We start from the raw sequence: 21,176 nt of genomic DNA, 5'->3' as shown, positions 1-21,176 counted from the left end.
TGAAACTGCCATGCACGCTGCGCATATTCGATCTTCCAGCATCCGAAAATTTCGATAAATACACCTGACTCAGACGGTCACTCAAGAATAGATGACTGGATTTTCACCAAACTTGCAGGGTTTGTATGATAAGGGGAAAAAGTAAAATTTGAGGGTCATGAGGTCAAAGGTCTATATGGGTCATAGCGGACATAAAATAAGCTAAATGTCCGAATATATATAACTCTAGATTGAATGATCGGATTTTCCCTAAATGTATTGTGTAGATGTGATCCCTATACCTCTATGTTTCTGTTGAAGATAATGCCTACGAAATGGCGATATTTGAATCATGGCGGCTTGGCACAGGTTTGCTCTCTCAGTCCGCTAGTGCTCTTGTTTCCAGTAGAAGATGTCATAGACCATGTACATGACCTGGAAAAGTTTTTAAGTACAAGGTTTTTTTGTTGTTGTTGTTGTTGTTGATTCGTGTTCTGGAAGGGTTTTGGAGTAAATTTAGCTTGGTTGCCACCTGGGCAACCTTGGGCAACTTTTTTTTTTTTTATTAGCCTAGTTAGCCTAATTACGTAATTAGCATATATAAAATATGTAATATATTACTAGTTTTGATACAGGGAACCAGAAAACATGGAAAATAAAACTTTTTAAGGTTTTTTTTTTATATCGAGGAATCCATTCATAACATTAATTTTCAATGTCAAATTATGTAAGTGTCTTAAATACCGTAATTAGCATAATGAGCGCATATGACCTGAAAATGCTATTAAGCCCAGGTTTTGTTGGTGTTGTGGTTGACTCATTCTTAAGATGGGTACTGAAGTTATCTGAGCTTGCTTGGTATCTTGGCAACCTTGAACAATCATTTTTATTATTCTCATTAGCATATTCAGCTAATTAGCGCAATATGTCATATGTTCTTTAATAATTTCACTGCAGAAAGCCCGAAAACACACGTATAATACGATTTTCAAGGGTTTTTTTTTATTAAGACCAGGAATTCATCTGTAACATTGGTTTGTACTTCCAAACTATGTAACTGTCGTAAATGTCATATTTAGCATTTTTTTCAATTCAATAGAACATTTATTTCCAGATCAATTCGTGTAACAGCAGTAACAATTCAGTAATGACAAACTGGAGGTGACAACTCAGTAAGCACAGCTTGAAGTGAGTGCACCTTTAACATTTGAACATGTAGTTGAATCTGATTGAAACATAGCTAAAAAGACATTTTTTTTTTATATATACATATTTACAAGACGAAGTACAGATACACAAGAGACTAAAGCTAGGGATGCAGGAGGGAAAACAGATAGGAAGAAGGAAAAAGAGAAAGAAAAGAAAAGAGAAGAAAGAAAAAAATACATTAAGGAGAGGTAAAGAGAACCTAAAACACACACTTGTAATACTAAAACAAACAAGGCAACATTGTACATACATGTACATGTATTTCATTCTAGTATAATCAAGAGAAATTTAGCAGCCCTCACTATAAACTACCTTATATGGATGAATACAACTTTTTCTTGAGTCTTATCTTAAAACAATTTTGAGATGGTGCATTTCTTATGTCTTTAGATAAATTGTTCCATTTCTTGGGGCCCATAAAACGAATATTATGTTGGTAAGACATAGTTCTGGGTCTGGGCAAATGCATTAATGACGAGGAGCGTGTATTGTAATTATGCACATTGTGATTGATATCAAACAATTGAACAAAATGGCCAGGCATAAGTTTGTTGACACACTGATATACAAAAATACATTGCTGATAGGTGGTGATATTTTTCAAAGTAAGCAATTTTAGTTTTGAGTATAACGGGCCTGCTTTAGATTTCGGGTTCGCTCCATGTATAACTCTTACTATTTTATTTTGCTTTGAAGTCAATTTCTTTAGACTGGACTGAAAAGTACTTCCCCACACCATGTTGCAATAAGACAAATAGGGCAAAACAAGAGTGGAGTATAACATCCGTAATACATCAGTAGGTAACATGTAGCTTAGTCTGGATATAATACCAATGCTCTTTGATATTTTTTCTCTGTCTCTTGTATATGCGGTTTCCATGTTAATTTTGAATCTAAAATAACACCAAGAAATTTAGTTTTCTCTACCCTGGGAATTTGAACATCATTCAATTCCACTCTAACAAATCAGTGTCGTATGATTTGTTACGATTACTAAACACAATAAAGTTACATTTGCGGGGGTTAACAGATAATCGATTTGCCTGAAACCATGCACACAATTTTGAAAGGCTACTATTTACTTGATCTTGCAAAGAAGGAAGATCCTTACCACTGAACAATATATTAGTGTCATCAGCATATAATATGTACGATGAGGTATCGGAATTAGAAACATTTCCAATGTCATTTATGTATAATATAAACAACAGTGGTCCTAATAAAGACCCTTGTGGAACTCCACATAATATTTTCTTTAAGTCTGATATACAACTGTTATATTTTGTACATTGGTATCGATTGGAGAGGTAGCTTTTAAACCAATTGTATGCTACACCTCTAAAACCATAGTGCTTAAGTTTAGCTAACATAATATTATGATTAATTGTGTCAAAGGCCTTTGACAAGTCAACAAAAACACCAATAAGAAAGGAATTTTCCTCAAACGTATCAACAATCTTATTCGCAATGTCAGTTAGGGCCATGGAAGTTGAATAGTTGCTGCGAAAGCCGTACTGACAACTACCCACAATATCATTTTGATCAAGAAACTTAACAGCACGGTTGTAGACAATCCTTTCCAAAATTTTCGAAAAACAAGGAAGCACTGAAATTGGTCTGTAATTTGACAATTCACATTTGTCACCATTTTTAAACACAGGGGTTACACGAGCAATTTTCAATTTATCTGGAAAGACTCCTGATGATAAAGATAAATTGAATACATGACATAACGGTTTACTGATTTCTTTTATTGTATGTTTGATTATACGAGGACTGAAATCATCAATTCCAGAGGCAGTATTATTCCAAAAAGAGTTGACAATGCTACATATTTCTCTTTCAAATGTTGCATGAAAATAAATGGTATTCAAACAAGGGTTCACCAGATAACTCATAAAGTTAGAATCATTTTGTGGTATCAACTTATCAAGATTTGGACCAACCTGAGTAAAATATGAATTAAAAGCATTTGCAATTTTGTGAGAGTCAGTAGTTAATTCACCATTGCATTTCATTTGCATATCAGTAACACATTTACCACCTCTATTCAAAAGTGTATTTATAAGATTCCAAGTTGCTTTAATATTACTTCTATATACAACAAATTTCCTTTCAAAATATTGTTTCTTCACATTTCTTATTATTACATAATTAGCATATATGTACAGTGTACAATAGTCCAGCAAATGGTGTCATATGCCATGTACTGTATATAGCCTGGAAAAGTTGGTATGTATACAAGGTCTTTGTAGATTGGTGTTTTAGATGGGTACTAACAACGCAGTAAACTAATTAAGCTGGTTGCCATCCTCACAGCCTTGGGTAAATATCTTTGATTAACCTAATAAGCATAATAATTTATACCTAATTAGCGGAATATGTATGATGCTAATCTTAATCCAGGACGCCTGGATATTGAACTTTAATACAGGAAGCCTGAAAACACGCATATCATAGCTTGTTACTAGGAATCCATTCATAACACCAGTGCCCAATTTCATATGATCCAAGTACCTTAAATATCATAATTAGCATATCAACCTAATTTTCATGTGTATAAAAGTAAATTAGAAGTAAAGTAGATAAATAAATACACCATATGTAAATGTTATCGAAAAGTTGCTTAGTACAAGGCTTTTTATTGCTTTTTTACAAGTATGGAAGTATAAGCTAAGCTTGACCTTGGCAAGCTAGTGCGATTATTATCTATTAGCCTAATTAGCATATTCAGCAAAATAGTACAATGTTTAATATGTAGTTAAATTCAATGCAGGAAGTCTAAAAGAAAAAAAAAAGTTTTTCAAGGTTTAAAATGAAATGGAATTCATTATAACATCGGTTTTCACATAATGATGTAAGAGTAATGATAACACGCATCCTGGATTGATATATTGCGAAGAATTGGGTACATATACCGGTGAGAATGCAGAAGAGCGGACATAATTATAAAAAGGAGAGAATAGACAGAGTGATATACGGTACATTATACTATCAAATTATAACTTCTATATCTCAGACCAAAACGTTGTACACAGGAATGATATGTATATATATATATATATATATATATATATATATATATATTCTTTATTACTTGTCTCCAAGTCATGTTACTGTTTGTTACAGCAGTACCAGTTTACCTTTGTATTATCTGAATGTTAATGAATAAATACCATTGGAAAAAAAAAAAGTGCGCGTTACCGCCGCCGCTATCACGTGCAACATCCGCCGAAAACAATTGTAGCTTCCGCCTTCCCGTTTTCTGGTAATACGGCTTTGTACATGCATGCAAAGTACTGAATCGACATTCTCCGGTGCCAATCATCACGTTATGTTTCATTCACAGAACTATTTCCTTGTCTCTGTCCCCGTGCCCCGACAGTGAGGAGAGCTTATAACAGCTGGCTTGCATGAGGGCGCAACCATAACGCTTGGAGAGACAAACTACAGAGCACACCCAAGTTGAGGACAGTTCTGGCCAAGTAGGCGGTTATCGGAGTGTTGAATACAGAGAGTGCTCGTGTCAAAGATGGGCATCCGATGGCAACTAGCCTGTTTGCTCCTGGTGGCGGTAGCAGGGGTGGCTTATGCCGCGGGACCTGGTCACAGTGATGGACATGGTGACGGTCATAATGGCCATTGTGACAGGGGGAAAAAAGAAGGAGGAAAGTGGTCGGAGTCTTGTAAGCACCCAAGCCGAAAACCTCGCGACAAACCAAACTTCGTGCTCTTCTTCGCCGACGATATGGGCTACGGGGATCTGGCGTCCTACGGACACCCGACTCAAGAACGTGGGGCTGTCGACGACATCATGGTCAAAGGGGGTATCCAATTCACTCAAGGCTACGTACCTGACTCTCTTTGTACTCCGAGTCGCACAGCTCTGATCACAGGTATGATTAGTATGACACTATAGACTCTTTATCGTCTAAGTAGGCATTTCCACTTTATTTACCATCATGGAAACTATCAGAAAACTGTAGAAAATTATATATTACCTCAGACGGTCTATCCCTCTTCCTACAGCCGCTGAGTTTGAGTCACAAACAGTATTGATGGTGCCCCTTCGCTTTAATATGCGCTTTAATATCCGTGTTGCCTTAGCTTCCGCAATTGCTTATTTACATGCTTTCATTGATTCCTAAGTTGCCATTGTGAAAAAAATGCATTTTAATATACTTTTACATAACGGATTTTTCTTTCGAATAGACACACCGTTCTAATTTGTCTTTTACGATAAGGTTGATTTGCCGATGTACATTAATCATTACAATGTGATACATGGATATGATACTATTTCCGAAGTAAAGAACTTTTCAGTTCACAAACACCTCGTCTTTCACTTTTCTAGCGTCATGAAAGAGCACTTGACTAACCGCTTTTAGAAAACAGGGGAATTATTACTACCTTTAACATTACGGTCAGTATCAAGTTGATGGAATATATTGTAATTTTCATGAAAAATGAATTTTTGTGGAATTCTCTTTATATTTTCTTTATATTGCTGTCCACACATGACATCATGAACTCTAGTAGTCTCCTGATCCAGTGGTTCCTGATTTTCCTCAAACTTTCAGTGATGTGTTCTACTAATGCTGCTGCTTTCACTCAATCCACATTGCTCTTTGTGTTTTGGTTTCCTGTAATGATTTTGTCGTGTAGTTGTATATTAACGAAATCTGTTGAATGAAACTTTCGGAATCCAAATTGATTTGGATTTGATATGTTGTATTGTTTAACAAAATCATAACATACGTAAAGTGTCTTTTCTAAAATTTTTGATAGCAGGCAAAATTGAGATGTGGCGATAATTTGATGCTTACGAAAGGCCATCTTTTTAAAATACTGATATAACTCTGGCAAGTTTTAAAGAATCTGGGCAAACGCCGGACGTGATAGACAAATCAAAAATATATAATAAAGGGTCAATTATTTTGATACATATATTTTTTCCAAAAAATCAATATTTATTCCGTCATATTATCCTGTAGACGTACTTGTTTACGAGCAGCATGCCCTCTCATTTACACCTGCACGGATATGAACTGTTGTCCCAATTTTTTAGTAACTAAGAATCTGAGTCTCCAAGTCAAATCAATGATTTTGTTTTTGTTTTGTTTTTTTCATTGTGAAAGACACTGTATTCCCTCACGCTAATACTTTGAAATTGTTGCTGAGCAGGTGTAGTGTACTGCATGGTTCCCGGCAGTCTTATTATGTTGGTTGCTGTAACATTCTTTTACAATGAATGGGTCAAATGAATTATACTCAGTACATGCCACTTTAGTGGGCCCATAGAACCATAGAACCAAATACTGAGTAGTGCAGTCCACAAGAAAAATCTAGAAGTTTTAACGGAAAAGCAAAATACATACAACTGTTATTTAAGGCCTCAACAAGACATCTATCAAAACACATCTATCGAGTGTTTCCGATAGTTTAAACATTTGAGAATGATTATACAACCCTGCTTTTGGTAAATTTTTTACTGGTTTTGTATTACCAGAGGGCTTTTTTCTTCTTTCTTTCACGCTACACTCAAGCCAATAATCGCTGGTTATCCCAAATTTGACTATCCCTGCAAACGATAGTGATCATTCATGTCACTAAAACGTTCAGTATCGTTTTGTGACCCAATCTATTAATATGATTTTGGTGTGATAAGTATTTGGAGTTGCGTTTCAAGTAGTTTATTGGAACCCCCATCTATGATTCGCTTTGTATAAGGCTCTGTAATTCCATAATAGATTTTGGCGAGCGTCAGTATAATTACCCACAATATTTTATCTTTGCTAATGTAATGCCTGTCCTGCGATATAGTCGTTCATGGGCTGGATAGGTACGTTTTACCTGGGCCTTGCCCGATATGACATCAACTATATGCATGCTGAATTCCGTCTCTCAATCTGAATAATAGTCTGTGTCAAATGCGTCTATAAAAGATTTTGAGGGGTGACTGGCCACAGGTTTGGCATGTTGTTTACGAGCAGCATGCCCTCTCATTTACACCTGCACGGATATGAACTGTTGTCCCAATTTTTTAGTATCTAAGAATCTGAGTCTCTAAGTCAAATCAATGATTTTGTTTTTGTTTTTTTCATTGTGAAAGACATTGTATTCCCTCACGCTGATACTTTGAAATTGTTGCTAGCAGGTGTAGTGTACTGCATGGTTCCCGGCAGTCTTATTATGATGGTTGCTGTAACATTCTTTTACAATGAATGGGTCAAATGAATTATACTCAGTACATGCCACTTTAGTGGGCCCATAGAACCATAGAACCAAATACTGAGTAGTGCAGTCCACAAGAAGAAAAATCTGAATAATAGTCTGTGTCAAATGCGTCTATAAAAGATTTTGAGGGGTGACTGGCCACAGGTTTGGCATGTTGTTTACGAGCAGCATGCCCTCTCATTTGCACCTGCACTGATATGAACAGTTGTTTCAATTTTTTAGTACCTAAGAATCTGAATCTGTAAGTTAAACTGCTGTTTTGTTTTGTGTGTGTGTGTGTGTTTTTTTTTTTTCATTTTTTATTTTGAAAGTCTCTGTATCCCCTCATGCTTATACTTTGAATACTTTACTTAGCAGGTGTGATGTACTGCATGGTTCCCGGCAGTCTGTTAACGCTGGTTGCATACAATGATCTTTGTATTTCAACTGAATTTTAGCTAAAACATAGCACAATGTACTAGTATTCTGTGCACTCGACCCGTTGTGCGCTCTGTACGATAGGTGCACCTCCCTGGTGGGTGCGCTTCCCGCTATGGTGTCGATTTTGTTTTTGTTTTTGTTGCTTGTTTCCCCCCTTCGCGACTTTGGCGAGTGGGACGTCCCAATCCTGCGGACGCTGCTTATGATGATCAATGATTGAGCAAAAAAGTCAATACCATTTTTTGTTTCACTGATCTCATCTCGTTCTCATTCTCTCTGCAAACTTAAATGAATATAAAAAAAATATAAACACTTATGTATATATGGAATAATCTTCTATTACGTTAAGCAGATAATTTGTTTCATTCTCTTCAATTTAATTTTGATTGAGATGTTGTAATGGTAGGGATGGGGTTGAAGAAAGCTTACGATGAGGTGATATCCGGGAAAGCTGATAGTATCAATCAGTTATACGCTTATTGTCTAAACTCTCTTATGAGATGTTCTGTATTTGTTATTTGTTTTTCTTTGTTCTTCTCTGATTTCTTTTCCATTTTCTCCATCATGACATTCCCAGCGAACGAATATTCAGAATTGATTTCTACATCGTAGTTTGTCTATCATGACTTGTGAAGATATGACACTTATTGTTTTATTATGGCCAATAGGCACTCACTGTTAATATCAGAAACTACAGTGTAGGTGTATACAGTAAACATCAAAGTTCTATTCGTGTCTCCCTTCGTCTCTCTCCTTCTCTCCTGATCCCCAAATAACCTATAAAAATTCATATTGATAGTTTGAATTATGCACGTGAATATATCTCGTATGAAAATGATATTTTTTGAATATCAAGGGAGCTCACTCACTCAAATGCAGTCTGTTGTTAAATCCAAGCTGACATTATTGCTTATGCCTCGTTTTGTATTGGCAGAGCAGACACAGGCCACAGACGTGCGTGCCCAATTTGATATCATCGGCTATGTCTTGTCTGCGTCCTTGTTGTTTCTCGTGTCTTGTGTGTGTCTCATGTCTATGCTTCATGTGTGTGTTTCTTGTATGTGTTTCATGTTTGTGTATATGCGTTTCTCTTTCTTTTCTTCCGGGTCTGTACATTCCCACATAACTACAATTTCCAGGTCTAGGTCTAAGTGGAACTTTTGTCGATTCCGGTGTGATTCTCTTTATACCTATGGCTAATCCAACATTTGTTTTCAACTCTGTGAACGATGATGAATTTCATGATACAGTTGGGCGCTCTTTTACGTCCGGGCAGGAAAACAAAACTTCCACCTTATATGAAGCATACATATCGAACAAACTTAATGCTTCAGCACAAGAATTTGAATATAATTTTGATCCTGAAGATCCTGTGCAAAGTTCATCATGTGTTTATCTGACTGTAAATCAGTATAAACAATATGTTATGAATAGTGATGATGACAATTTTTTGTTAGCTCATTTGAATATACGAAGCATAAGTAGAAATTTTGATAAGTTGCGATTATTTTTAGAAAACTCTGGCAATAACTGTTCTGTTATAGGTTTGACCGAAACATGGTTCACTCCCAATATAAGTCATTTATTTTCTATATCCGGCTTTGATTTCGTGTACAGAAATAGAAAAGAAAGAATGGGTGGTGGCGTGGGTTTATACATCCCCAACAAATTTGAATATTCTATCCACGAAGAATTGAATGTCATGACTGATGTAGTTGAATCTCTTTTTGTTGAAATGGTAAACCCGAATGGGAAAAACATACTGATTGGAGTTGTTTACAGACCCCCTGGATCGAATCCGAATGATTTTTTTGTTGTATATACAAAATTTAAATGCAGAACTCTATCTTTACAAATAAACACGTATATTTAATGGGTGATTTCAATATTGATCTTATGAAATGTAACTCCCAACATATTTCGCAAGAATTTGTAGAAACCTTAATGTCTGTTTCTTTATTACCGTTAATTTCTAAGCCGACCCGTGTTACTGACCGATCTGCCACTTTCATTGATAATATTTTTTGTAATATTCTCCCAATTCCCGAGTCTGGTATTGTTTTATCTGACATCTCTGTTCATTATCCAATCTTCACACAAGTGCCAATTAAGTTATCTACTAGGCAAAATAATTATCAGAGACGTCGTAAGATTACGGCCAATAATCTTATTAATTTGCAAAATAGTTTAAAAGATATTGATTGGTTTTATGTATACAACAATACCGATCTTGATTTGTGTTATGATTATTTTATGAAACTATCACTTCTAAAATTGATGAACATATTCCGTTTTGCACAAGGAAAAGTTCTTATAAAAGAACTCCAAGACTCCCGTGGATAACCCAATCACTTTAAAGATCGATTAATAGAAAAAATAATTTGTTTTATAAATACAGGAGTAACCCTACGGATAAAAACAGACAAAAATATGTGACTTATAAAAACACGCTTACTAATTTATTGCGTTTACAAAAGAGAAAATTTTATGTCAACCAGATAATGAAATATAAAAATGATATTAAGAATATTTGGAAAACAATAAAAGAGGTTATGAATACATCTAATGATGTATCTAATATTTCAGAAGTACGATGGGGTAATACCTCAAGCAATGTACCTGCTGGTATGGCCGAAATTTTTAATGATTTTTTTTGCATCGATTGGGAAAAATTTATCACAAAGTATCCCTTCATCTAATAAAGTGTTTTATGATTTTCTAGATATACCTAATCCTAAAACTATATTTTTGGACCCTACGTATAATGAAGAAGTTATTGATATTATTCATAATTTGAAAGAAGGGAAATGCCCAGGTTGTGATGGAATCGATAATTATTTGTTGAAAAATATAATTCTTCAAATAATAGATCCTTTAGTATATATCATTAATTCATCACTTAGTACTGGGCTTGTACCAAGTCAAATGAAGACTGCCAAAGTTATACCTATATATAAGAAAGGGGAGAAAAATGATGTCAATAATTACAGACCAATATCGTTATTAACCTCAATTTCTAAAATTTTGGAAAGAATAGTATATATCCGAACTGTAAAATTTTTCAATATGAGTAATGTATTTACGAATTTTCAATTTGGATTCAGAGAAAATCACAACACCACCCACGCTTTACTTACCTTTGTGGAAAAGATTACACATGCACTTGATACATTTTCGCATACAATAGACATCTTCCTGGACTTTTCAAAGGCTTTTGATACGATTAATCACGGTATACTTCTTTCTAAGTTATCCCATTATGGTATTCGCGGAAAAGCCTTGCAATGGTTTACGAGTTATTTATCTGACAGATTTCAATATGTACATGTCAACAGTTTTGATTCTTCTATGAAGAAAATAGAATGTGGTGTTCCGCAAGGAAGTTTGTTAGGCCCACTGTTATTTATAGTTTACATTAATGATTTTTATAGATCTTCAGATAAACTCTCTTTCATGTTATTCGCGGATGATTCCAATCTTTTTTATTCCCACCCTGACCCTAATACTTTGATTAGTAAGTGAATGATGAATTGAAGAATGTCTCACAATGGATATATGCAAATAAATTGTCACTGAATATTGAGAAGACAAAGTATATGTTTTTCAGTAATTCTTTAGATAGATTACCAGGTAATGTTATATTTGACACTACTCCTGTAGAAGAGGTTTCGTCTATTAAATTCTTAGGTGTTTGTGTTGATAATAAGTTATCATGGAAGTGTCACATAAACAATATTTGTAAAGTAATTGCACGTAACATAGGCATAATGAATAGATTGAAATATTATCTTCCTTCTTCGGCTTTGATTACGCTTTATTCAAGTTTGGTATTGCCGTACTTGAATTACGGAATTCTTGCTTGGGGGAATACATATTCGACATTGTTAGATAAACTATTTCTTCTGCAAAAGATGGCGCTCAGAATCGTTTTTAACCTTCATATCCGAGCACATACTGACAAGCTTTTCCTTGAGCACAAAATTCTGAAAATAAATGAGTTGTATTTGTTACAACTTGGTCAATTTATGTTTAATTACAACTGCAATCATCTACGCAAAATATTTTATTCTTTATTTCACCGTAACAGCCACGTACATAATTATCCCACTAGACAATCTAAAGAATTTCATCTGCCCTTAGTTAGAACTGTACACACTCAAAATACATTTGTTTATACCGGACCCAGATTTTGGAATAGCTTAGATAATGATCTAAAAGAATCTGTGAAGTTAATTACATTTAAGTATAAACTCAAAAAATATTTGTTTTCTAAATATACCACTTAATTCTGTTCAATGAAAAAACCCGTCATGTTTCACTTTTCCTTGAGATTTTGTAGTGTGTCCACAGACCTTTTCCATCCCTCTCCTTTTCTTTCTCTATTCTTCCCTGCTACTTTTTCCTTGTTCTTCGTTGTCCAGTATCTGTCTGAGTGCATTTCCTCAAATTTTGTTATTTCTGTGTATTGTGTTATTGTTGTCGTCGTTATGTTTTTTGTGGCCGATTGCATATCTTTTTCCATTCAATTTTCCTAGCACACCTGGCCCCATAGTGTCTGTGCCACAAATGTGATATGTTATATAGTTTATACGATTGCATCCTAAAATCCTAGTAAGTATTGTTCATAGTATCAACATCATTATATCAATTAGTAAAATGTACAATAGTATGTAGAAGAATTTAAATGAATATGTCTATTTGGTATAACAAATTGGTGCTGTTGTTGTTTTGTTCCAGTGTTCCACGTTTTACAAGCGTGGCTTTTTTAGTGGAACACTGTTTTCCATCATTGTGATTATTTACTATTTTTGTTGCCATGACAAAGTGCATTGTTTCTTTTTACGACATCATTCGTGTATAATATACTTTATATTGTATTGAAAAAATCCTTTATCGGACGAGTGTAAGAGAAATGAAAAAAAAAAATTGTATCACTTTGGATTATGTCAACTTTTTCTTTTCTTTTCTTTGTGATGATGGAAATAAATAAACTATTGAATACTTGGTTTTAATGAATTAACAACATTCAAAATTTCTTGATGATTATAGTCGATCGTAAAAATAATGATTTCTGAAAGGGTTTATCCAGATAATTCTTAAGATCCCCTCGAGGTGCATTATTTTTTTTAATGCTAAATTAGGACCTATATCAACAAAATACTCTCTAAAGAAAATCGAGTGAAAATTTTCACTCTTAAAAGAGTGAATACAAAAAAGAGTGAATTTAGAGTGAAATTGGAGTGAATTTTGAGTGAAAATGTTCATTTTCACTCATTTTGGAGTGACCTCAGGGATCACTCGAAGATTTTGGAGTGATCCCTGAGGTCACTCTAAAACGAGTGAAAATGAACATTTTCACTCAAAATTCACTCCAATTTCACTCTAAATTCACTCTTTTTTGTATTCACTCTTTTAGGAGTGAATTTTTTCACTCGATTTTTTTAGAGAGTAAACATTATTTGAAATTCGTTCATGGTCACTTAAATCCTTGCCTTCATAATGAAATGATGTCGGAGCATTATTAACTTTAGAGCCAATGAGATCTTTCACAATATGCTAGAGAAAATCAGTATTATTCTTTTTCAATTCTATATTTTGAGACTGATACATCGTACTTTGATTTTCTGTCATTGTTTTGTAAGCATCATAGGATTTCATAATTTCGTATTCATTTTTTTCTTATATCATTTTTAAAATATTCGATAGCATTTATTCACACACAGGCCTACCGCCCCAGATGCCTATAGCCCGCCAACACATATTTATTGATGGCTATAACTGGTCCAAGAACTTTATTCCTAATTGAACGTACAAGATTTTTTTTTTTTCTAAAAAGACGAGGACAATGTTAACACACTTGAAATTTAATCTATATCTGTGAATAAATGTCATCTAGGCTAGTTTCTGATAAAAATTGAATACAGCAATAAGGAATTGGATTTAAAGAGGCGCGAAATTGGCCAGGAAAAACTATAAATTGTCGGGAACCTTAATAAGGGCAAAATATGGGGTTATACGTGTTCATGGTTCAAATTTTTCCAAAAGCACCGAATTCGGCCCACAGGTCACTTACATCATACTAAAGTCTTTTTCGATATTTGACGGGCGCCAAGACTGGTGCCTCCTGATGGGGCTGTCACATTGGTGAAATCCAATATGGCCGCCATTCAGATTAAAGCAATTGTAATAACAAAATTGTAAGGGTTTGTATTAGAAATATTTCCACTGAGGAGGGGTTTGTGGTGTTAGAGGGTGTGATCCTGACATCATACAGTACTCCAAGATTTAGATCACCACTCAAAGTCTTTTTCAAGGTCAAGTTTGGGACAAATCAGACAATTAAAGGCATTTTTTTAAAATGACCTCGTTAGGTATCTCACATCCTTCAACTCAAGAAGTAAAACTCCTATCTGCCCTATTTGTCTTCTTTATACTCTATAACTCCATACTCCTTAACAATTGGGCCGGGCCATCCGCACGAGTGGTACCCTCATGCCCCAATATTGCTTGTTTCCTATGGCCGCCATCCGGCTATGGCCGCCATCCGGTTTTGCATCCAAGGTGCTGAATCATGGTACACTGGCAGAGGGTAATATCACGTGCACGATCAGGTTACAACTCTCTGCCAGCAAGCGATGATTCTGTGTAGCCTACTCCTGCTGATATTGGTCTATAAAACCTGCTCTTTCAAAACAGGGCTGCATAGATGTGCATCTTTAGTTAAAGGGAAAGGATAGTATTGTATTGGTTAACGTGAGGATTCAGCTCTAACTTTTTGCGAGACACTTAAAAACCACTGTATTACGAAATCCTTATGTAAAAGAGAATAACTTCTAAGAGGAATTCAAAGTTTATTTAATGAAAATCGGTTTTGAAATGGCTGAAATATTCAAAAACAAAGTAAAACAAAGCGACCTTAATAAAAAATGGGTTCCACCTTTTATTAGAATTGTTTTGTTTGGGATATGTCAGCCATTTCAGAACCAATTTTCATGAAATGAACTTTGAATTCCTCTTAGAACTACCCAGCTAGCAGACTGACGTCAAAAGACGTCTTAATTTGGTGGGAACTGGTCAAACTGCGTATTAATGACGTCAAATTTACGTTGCTTTTAACGTGCTTATCACGTCATAGCGACGTATATCCCTGATGCTACAGACACGTCAGAATGACGTCAATTTCACGTGACCGCTGTCGTCAGATAGACGTCGTAAACCGGCGACAGCTTGTATTTTTGCTCACATGCAAGACGTAAAAACGACTTCATACTTGTAACGTTGCAAAGATGTCATTATATGCCGTCTTTTTGACATAAATAAGCAAAGAAAATAGACGCTGTCAGGAGCCCGCCTTCGAGTTTACGGTAAAAAGAAAAAAAAAAGCTGGAACATTGCTCATGATAGATTCCGTACTTTTGTCCAGGCTTGGTATGAAGCTAGAACACTATATGGCTATAATACCATCATTCAAACGTGCAGTGATATGTCAGTTTCCTATGAATGCATATTATAAAAAACTCGTCAGTAGCGTTTGTGACTCCCATGCGATGCTCCAACTCCAACTCCAAAAAGATCTTAAATTTGGCTGATGTCGGGTAAATTAATTTTCTTTTGGTTATTTACCATAAAAAATGAAATTATCTTGCGCCAAATGACAACACATAATAAAACGATCGTGTCAAGTCGTTTCCACAAATGTGTACTACTTGAAAATCGGAGCTGTGGGTTGCATTTTTTTTTCTCACGGTATAGACATAAATGGTCATGGTTATGGTTATACGAGTGAACTGCTCTCATAGCTCTACTATCTATATTAAATGCTACTCTTTTGTGTGTGTTTGTACGATACTGCACGACTTCGATACAAGAAATCAAGCATGATTTCCTTCCTTGGGTATCAGTCGACAACAAATGGTTTGTATACATTTAAACTCATTAACCTAACTGGAAACCTGATACCAGTTAATGCCAGTAGGAACTTGGCTTCTGTTGGTTTCTATATCGATCACGAGTTTACATAAAAAGGGACGAGTATTATTATGAATGTAAATTTATCGAGTATTTGTAGTGTATATTAACTAGGAATTAGACACGATGATAGTCTCAATATTTATTTCGTACTATATTGTAAGATGTTTGAAATATCACGCAGCTAGCAAACAGCGTCTAGCAAACTAGCGTCTTTTTGACGTCTTCCTTTGAGCAAAAATACGACATTTTGACATCAGTCTAAGACGTGTAAATGACGTCCAGTTTCTTTGTCAATTTACGTCAAAAAGACGGCATATTACGACGCCTTTCTGACGTCTAAATATAATAGGGCCTAAGTACAAGATATCGCACATGATTGCAGTAAAACAGTTTGGGACAGTTTGCATGAGATTGTCTGGAGGAAAATTTATCACTGAACGCAGAGTAAGCCTAACTTTAACACGATGAAAAAAAAAAGAAGAATCCTTGACGATTTAACTTTTTTTTTTGCTTACCTCCCCTTAATTCATCCCTATAATAAGTATATATATATATATATATATATGTATATGTATATATATATATATATATATATATATATATAATACATTGGTATTTACATAGTGAAAGAAATCAAATTTGAGGCGGACGTTGCTCTCTTCATTTTTCCCCTTTTAATTGAGCTTTCGGCCTGTCATGGCCTTCATCAGGGTCTACCAACAGAACACACATTACAATAATTGTCTAGATGGCATACTCTGCCATGATGTTATAAGTGCAATATCATAGCGCAATATCATACGACTATGATAATGATAATAATAACAGTAACACTAATAATAATGATATCAATCTTCTGAAATATTGCCTTTGCACAAATCAATCATCTACTTCAACACAAAAGTACAATCTAATATCATCATCAACAGAGACGTTTTGTGTATCATACAAAATTGAAAAATGGAAACTTAAATGCAATTCCTGTATCGAATTTCCGAAATATCATAATCATACTTTGCCATTATTGTAAACATATACATACATATATTTATAATATACACTCAGCAAAAAAAGAAAAAAAAAGAACACATTTTAAGTTAATATTTCTCATAGAACATCTGGCTCATAGAAAATCAATGTATCATATACCATATTAAAGGTAATTTAATTGGCTATCAACCTAATAGGTCAATGAAAAGGGAAACGTTATGCATGAGTGAACACATTTGTTTTTTCTTCCAAGGCACAAAAGTAAAAATTGCAAAAATAAACAGGTTGTAATATATGCATAAGTGATCTTCCATATCATATAACAATGAAAACAAAAGAGAAATAATTTTATTACAATAAGAAACATGATTTGATTTATGAAAATAAACCTAACCTTTTTATCATGTCTTCATAGCCCAAAGATAAAGAAAGGCTAAAAATAATGCAGGAAAATGAAGAATCTTTTGTCGAATCCAAATTCAAATGACATGAGAGAAGAAGCAATATCAACAATAATGATGAAAATTTTAATTGTTGTTTTTTTATTGACCTACCAGGTTGATAGCAAATCATTTTACCTTAAATAAGGTACATAATGCATAACATTTTTTATCAAAATCTTCTACTGAAGAAGAACTTGAAAAAGTGTTTACTTTCTTTTTTGCTGAGTGTATATACACAGTATCTATATATTAATATATGTCTATATGCATTATGCTATATGCACATACATACACACATACATGTATATATATATATATATATATATATACTACTATTACTACTATTACTATTATTTATAGTGCGCTTTTCCCACAAGGCCCAAAGCGCTTACAATCAATTCAAAGCATGTACGACAGTATGTGTAATTGGATAAATGTTACAGCTACGAACTAGTTGCTACTAAAAAGATGTGTTTTCAAGGCTTTTTTGAAAACACTGACTGATGGAGACTGTCTAACGGTAAGTGGTAAATTGTTCCAGTGCTTTGAAGCAGACACAGTAAATGCCCTATCACCGGCTAAGGTGCGAGTAACAGAGTATGTGAGACGAAGCGGATACTATATATATATATATATATATATATATATATATATATATATATATATATATATAATATAGCGGATATATTATATATATAATCAGTACGATACGCTTTAACATTTTTTTGAGAGAAGAAGCAATATCAACAATAACGATGAACATTTTAATTGTTGTTTTTTTATTGACCTACCAGGTTGATAGCAAATCATTTTACCTTAAATAAGGTACATAATTCATAACATTTTTATCAAAATCTTCTACTGAAAATATGAACTTGAGAAAGTGTTTACTTTCTTTTTTGCTGAGTGTATATACAGTATGTATATATTAATATATGTCTATATGCATTATGCTATATGCACATACACACACATACATGTATGTATATATATATATATATACATAAGTATAATCAGTACGATATGTTTTAAATCAACATATAATATACTAGTATTTAAACATTACCAAAAATAATAACTTAAACAACTTCCAAAATATATTAGCTTTCAAATCAACTTTCAAATCATGCATATATATATATATATATATATATATATATATGTAATAAGTACTGCCTCCAAACCCTCCATTCTCCCCTGCCCCCCCCCCCCCACAAGAAGATAGGAAAAAAAATAAATAACAGTCCGAAGCAAATGAAGGGATGGTTCTATAAAATATCGAACAAAAGTGAATATGGAAAGGGCACAAAAGGGGTTATTTTTGTTTGAATGTTTGAAACGGAACATTAATGGCGATAAGAAGTATTTCTTCCTGAGTATGTCGAGAAGGTGTGTATTCATGAGTGTACGTGCGGGTCAAAGGGGCTCCTGTATAATGTTAATTTTATTGATTTATTCATTTTCTTAGGGAGGGGCCGGTGGATGGCGGGGGATCAAGGGCAGATCTGTGTATAACTATGTGTGTGTACGTGTCAGAGGGAACTCCTGTATCTTTTTAAAGGGCGGGGTGGCTATGGAGGGATCAAGGGCAAAAGTGAAGTGACACCCCCCCCCCCCCCCCCCCCGGTTTGGACGTTAACAATCTGTGGGCAGAAGAACTTTTGGGGAATGTCATATAGTTTTAATCATTGTTTCTCCGATTTTTCCCCTCTTTTTCAGCAAGAAGTGTGTGTGAGTGGGCGGGGGGTGGGGGTGACGGGCAAGAAGACAACCCTCGGATTTGCTATACTTCTCGAAACTCAAGTTCTGTCATAAAAGCAAGCGGCGGGATAAAATTCCAACCATGGACAGGGTCGGCATGCATTACTATTAGATTTCTGTAAGGGGTGGTCATGGGTAATGAAAAAAACATACGTACTTTTACTTACTTATCCCTCGACCTCTGCGATCGTTGGGGAGGCACGAGGAATAGTAAGCGGACCACCCTTTCCACACGGCTCTATCTTGGGCTGCTGTGAGGAGGTCTGACAAGGGTAGAGCTATCCATTCCTTCACATTGTCCGACAAGCTCTTTCCACCTTCTACAGTGCCCTGCATCACAGTCTTTGAGAGGCAGTCATGCCGAGTAACATGACCCAACCAGGTCAGCTTGCGTCTCTTGACCATTATTAAATTTTGTAGGAGAGTCACTTGAGGCACCACAAGGAACATAGCATATAAAAATATCTTGAAAGAAACAAAAATATGAGACCCTCATCAGAGACCTGTGGATTTCCGCAGGTATACAGCTGGTTCTCACAATAATAGCCTTCGTGCTTGCCCGTTGAATTCCCTCTCCATGGGAAACATTCGTGGTGACAATGGGGAGGGAATCAGGATCCAACGAATCACAATGGATGTCTAAGGTGGAGGTGGTTGGGAGGTACAAAGACTCGCGCTCCAAAGGGCAGACGAACACAAATGTTACAATCTCTCATGCCATCGAGATATCTGAAAAGCACTCAAAATCAATTCGTTTTTATTAGTCGACCGTGCATTCGGTACTTGGCAGCCGTGTACCCTACATACTTCGTTCACGCTATACTCGTATGGATATTACATGTAAAGGGGTAAGGAAGTACCACTGGCGTATCCAAGGGGGAGGGGGAGGAAGGGGGCGGTCCCCCCCCCCCCCCTCCCAAGATAATAATTATGAATATTCCGTCAAATATACGTATACGAGATATCTCAATTTCAACTCTAAAAAGGCAAAAACTCCCTCGTATGAGAAGGGTGGGGATAGCCATCTCCCACGCCTTCCCCCTGCTGGCATCCATCACCCCTCTCCATGCATAGACCATGGTTACACTTTGCATAAAGATATGCCACAAAATGTGTGCGCGTCTAACTGCAATCATAAATTACTTGTACAGAATCTCCCTCGTTTAGGAGGGGGAATAGGGCTTGCCTTCTCCCACATCCTCTTGCTTTGTCTCCTTATTCCACAGACTTGCTACACTTCTCTGATTGACAAATTTCCGGATATTCCACCAAAAGTGTTCGCAAGATCGTTGAATTTCAGCTCTCGAGAAAAATGAAAAACCTCCCTCAAGTATAGGAGGGGTATCTTTCCACCCTCCCATTGCTTGGTACAATCTATCATAGACTTAGTACAAAACACCGTCTTTGGGGAATGACAATTTCCGAAATTTCCACAAAAAGTGTGCTTCAGATCGCTTCATTTCAATTCTAAAAATGCAAAAGCTCAGTCGAGAGGAGAGGGTATCCCCCTCCCACACCCCCTACCTCATTAGACCTATAGTACACAGTGATACTAGAATAAGAGCTGAAATTCCGTGATTTAGCTATTAAAGGGGATCCTAATCCCCTTTAACACTGCCCTGAAAAAGCCCTATTTATTTCCCTTACTCTTTTGCTGGAAAAACATTTTAAGTATTTCACCAAAAGTTTACACCAGATCGCTGAATTTCAGGTCTGAAAATTCAAAATCACCTTCGTGTGGGAGAAGAAATACCCCTCTACTACACCCTATGTAGTTTTCATTGTTGTTGTTTGTTTTTTTTCAATTTGATTGCTTAACAGACAGTGTTAATGATAATCATTGTAAGAATTAATACAAGAAGTTTATTTAAATTATATCTTATAGGCAAATTGTTAAATGATAATCTACATCAGAATACTGCTACCTTACTTAAACGTGTGGTACTGTTTCAAGTCGATAAAACACGCGAAAACATGCATCAAATTGTACCATTTATGACATCACAATGCAAAAGTTCTCACTAAGGTAAAATTAATATAATTATATTATATATTATATGCACTGTTCCAAGAAGGAACAGTGAGAGGAATAATGATGTCAAAGCTACGCACCGATTTCTCCTTCCTTTCTCATATCTCACAATATATATATATATATATATATAT

At 35.2% G+C, this 21,176-nt stretch overlaps 1 protein-coding gene across 1 annotated transcript in view; it reads left to right on the top strand.

The window, feature by feature from the left end:
• The first annotated feature begins 4,590 nt into the window (after nt 1-4,590).
• Nucleotides 4,591-21,176, top strand: part of LOC140233102 (arylsulfatase-like) — a 36,726-nt gene continuing 20,140 nt past the window's right edge. Inside the window, exon 1 of the mRNA XM_072313217.1 lies at nt 4,591-5,084. Coding sequence (XP_072169318.1) covers nt 4,721-5,084 — 364 coding nt within the window. The 5' untranslated portion in view covers nt 4,591-4,720. The remainder of the gene's footprint in view (nt 5,085-21,176) is intronic.

Source organism: Diadema setosum, chromosome 9, assembly GCF_964275005.1.
Source record: "Diadema setosum chromosome 9, eeDiaSeto1, whole genome shotgun sequence".
Classification (NCBI taxonomy): Eukaryota; Metazoa; Echinodermata; class Echinoidea; order Diadematoida; family Diadematidae; genus Diadema; species Diadema setosum.
This window is presented reverse-complemented; position numbering and strand designations above follow the sequence as displayed.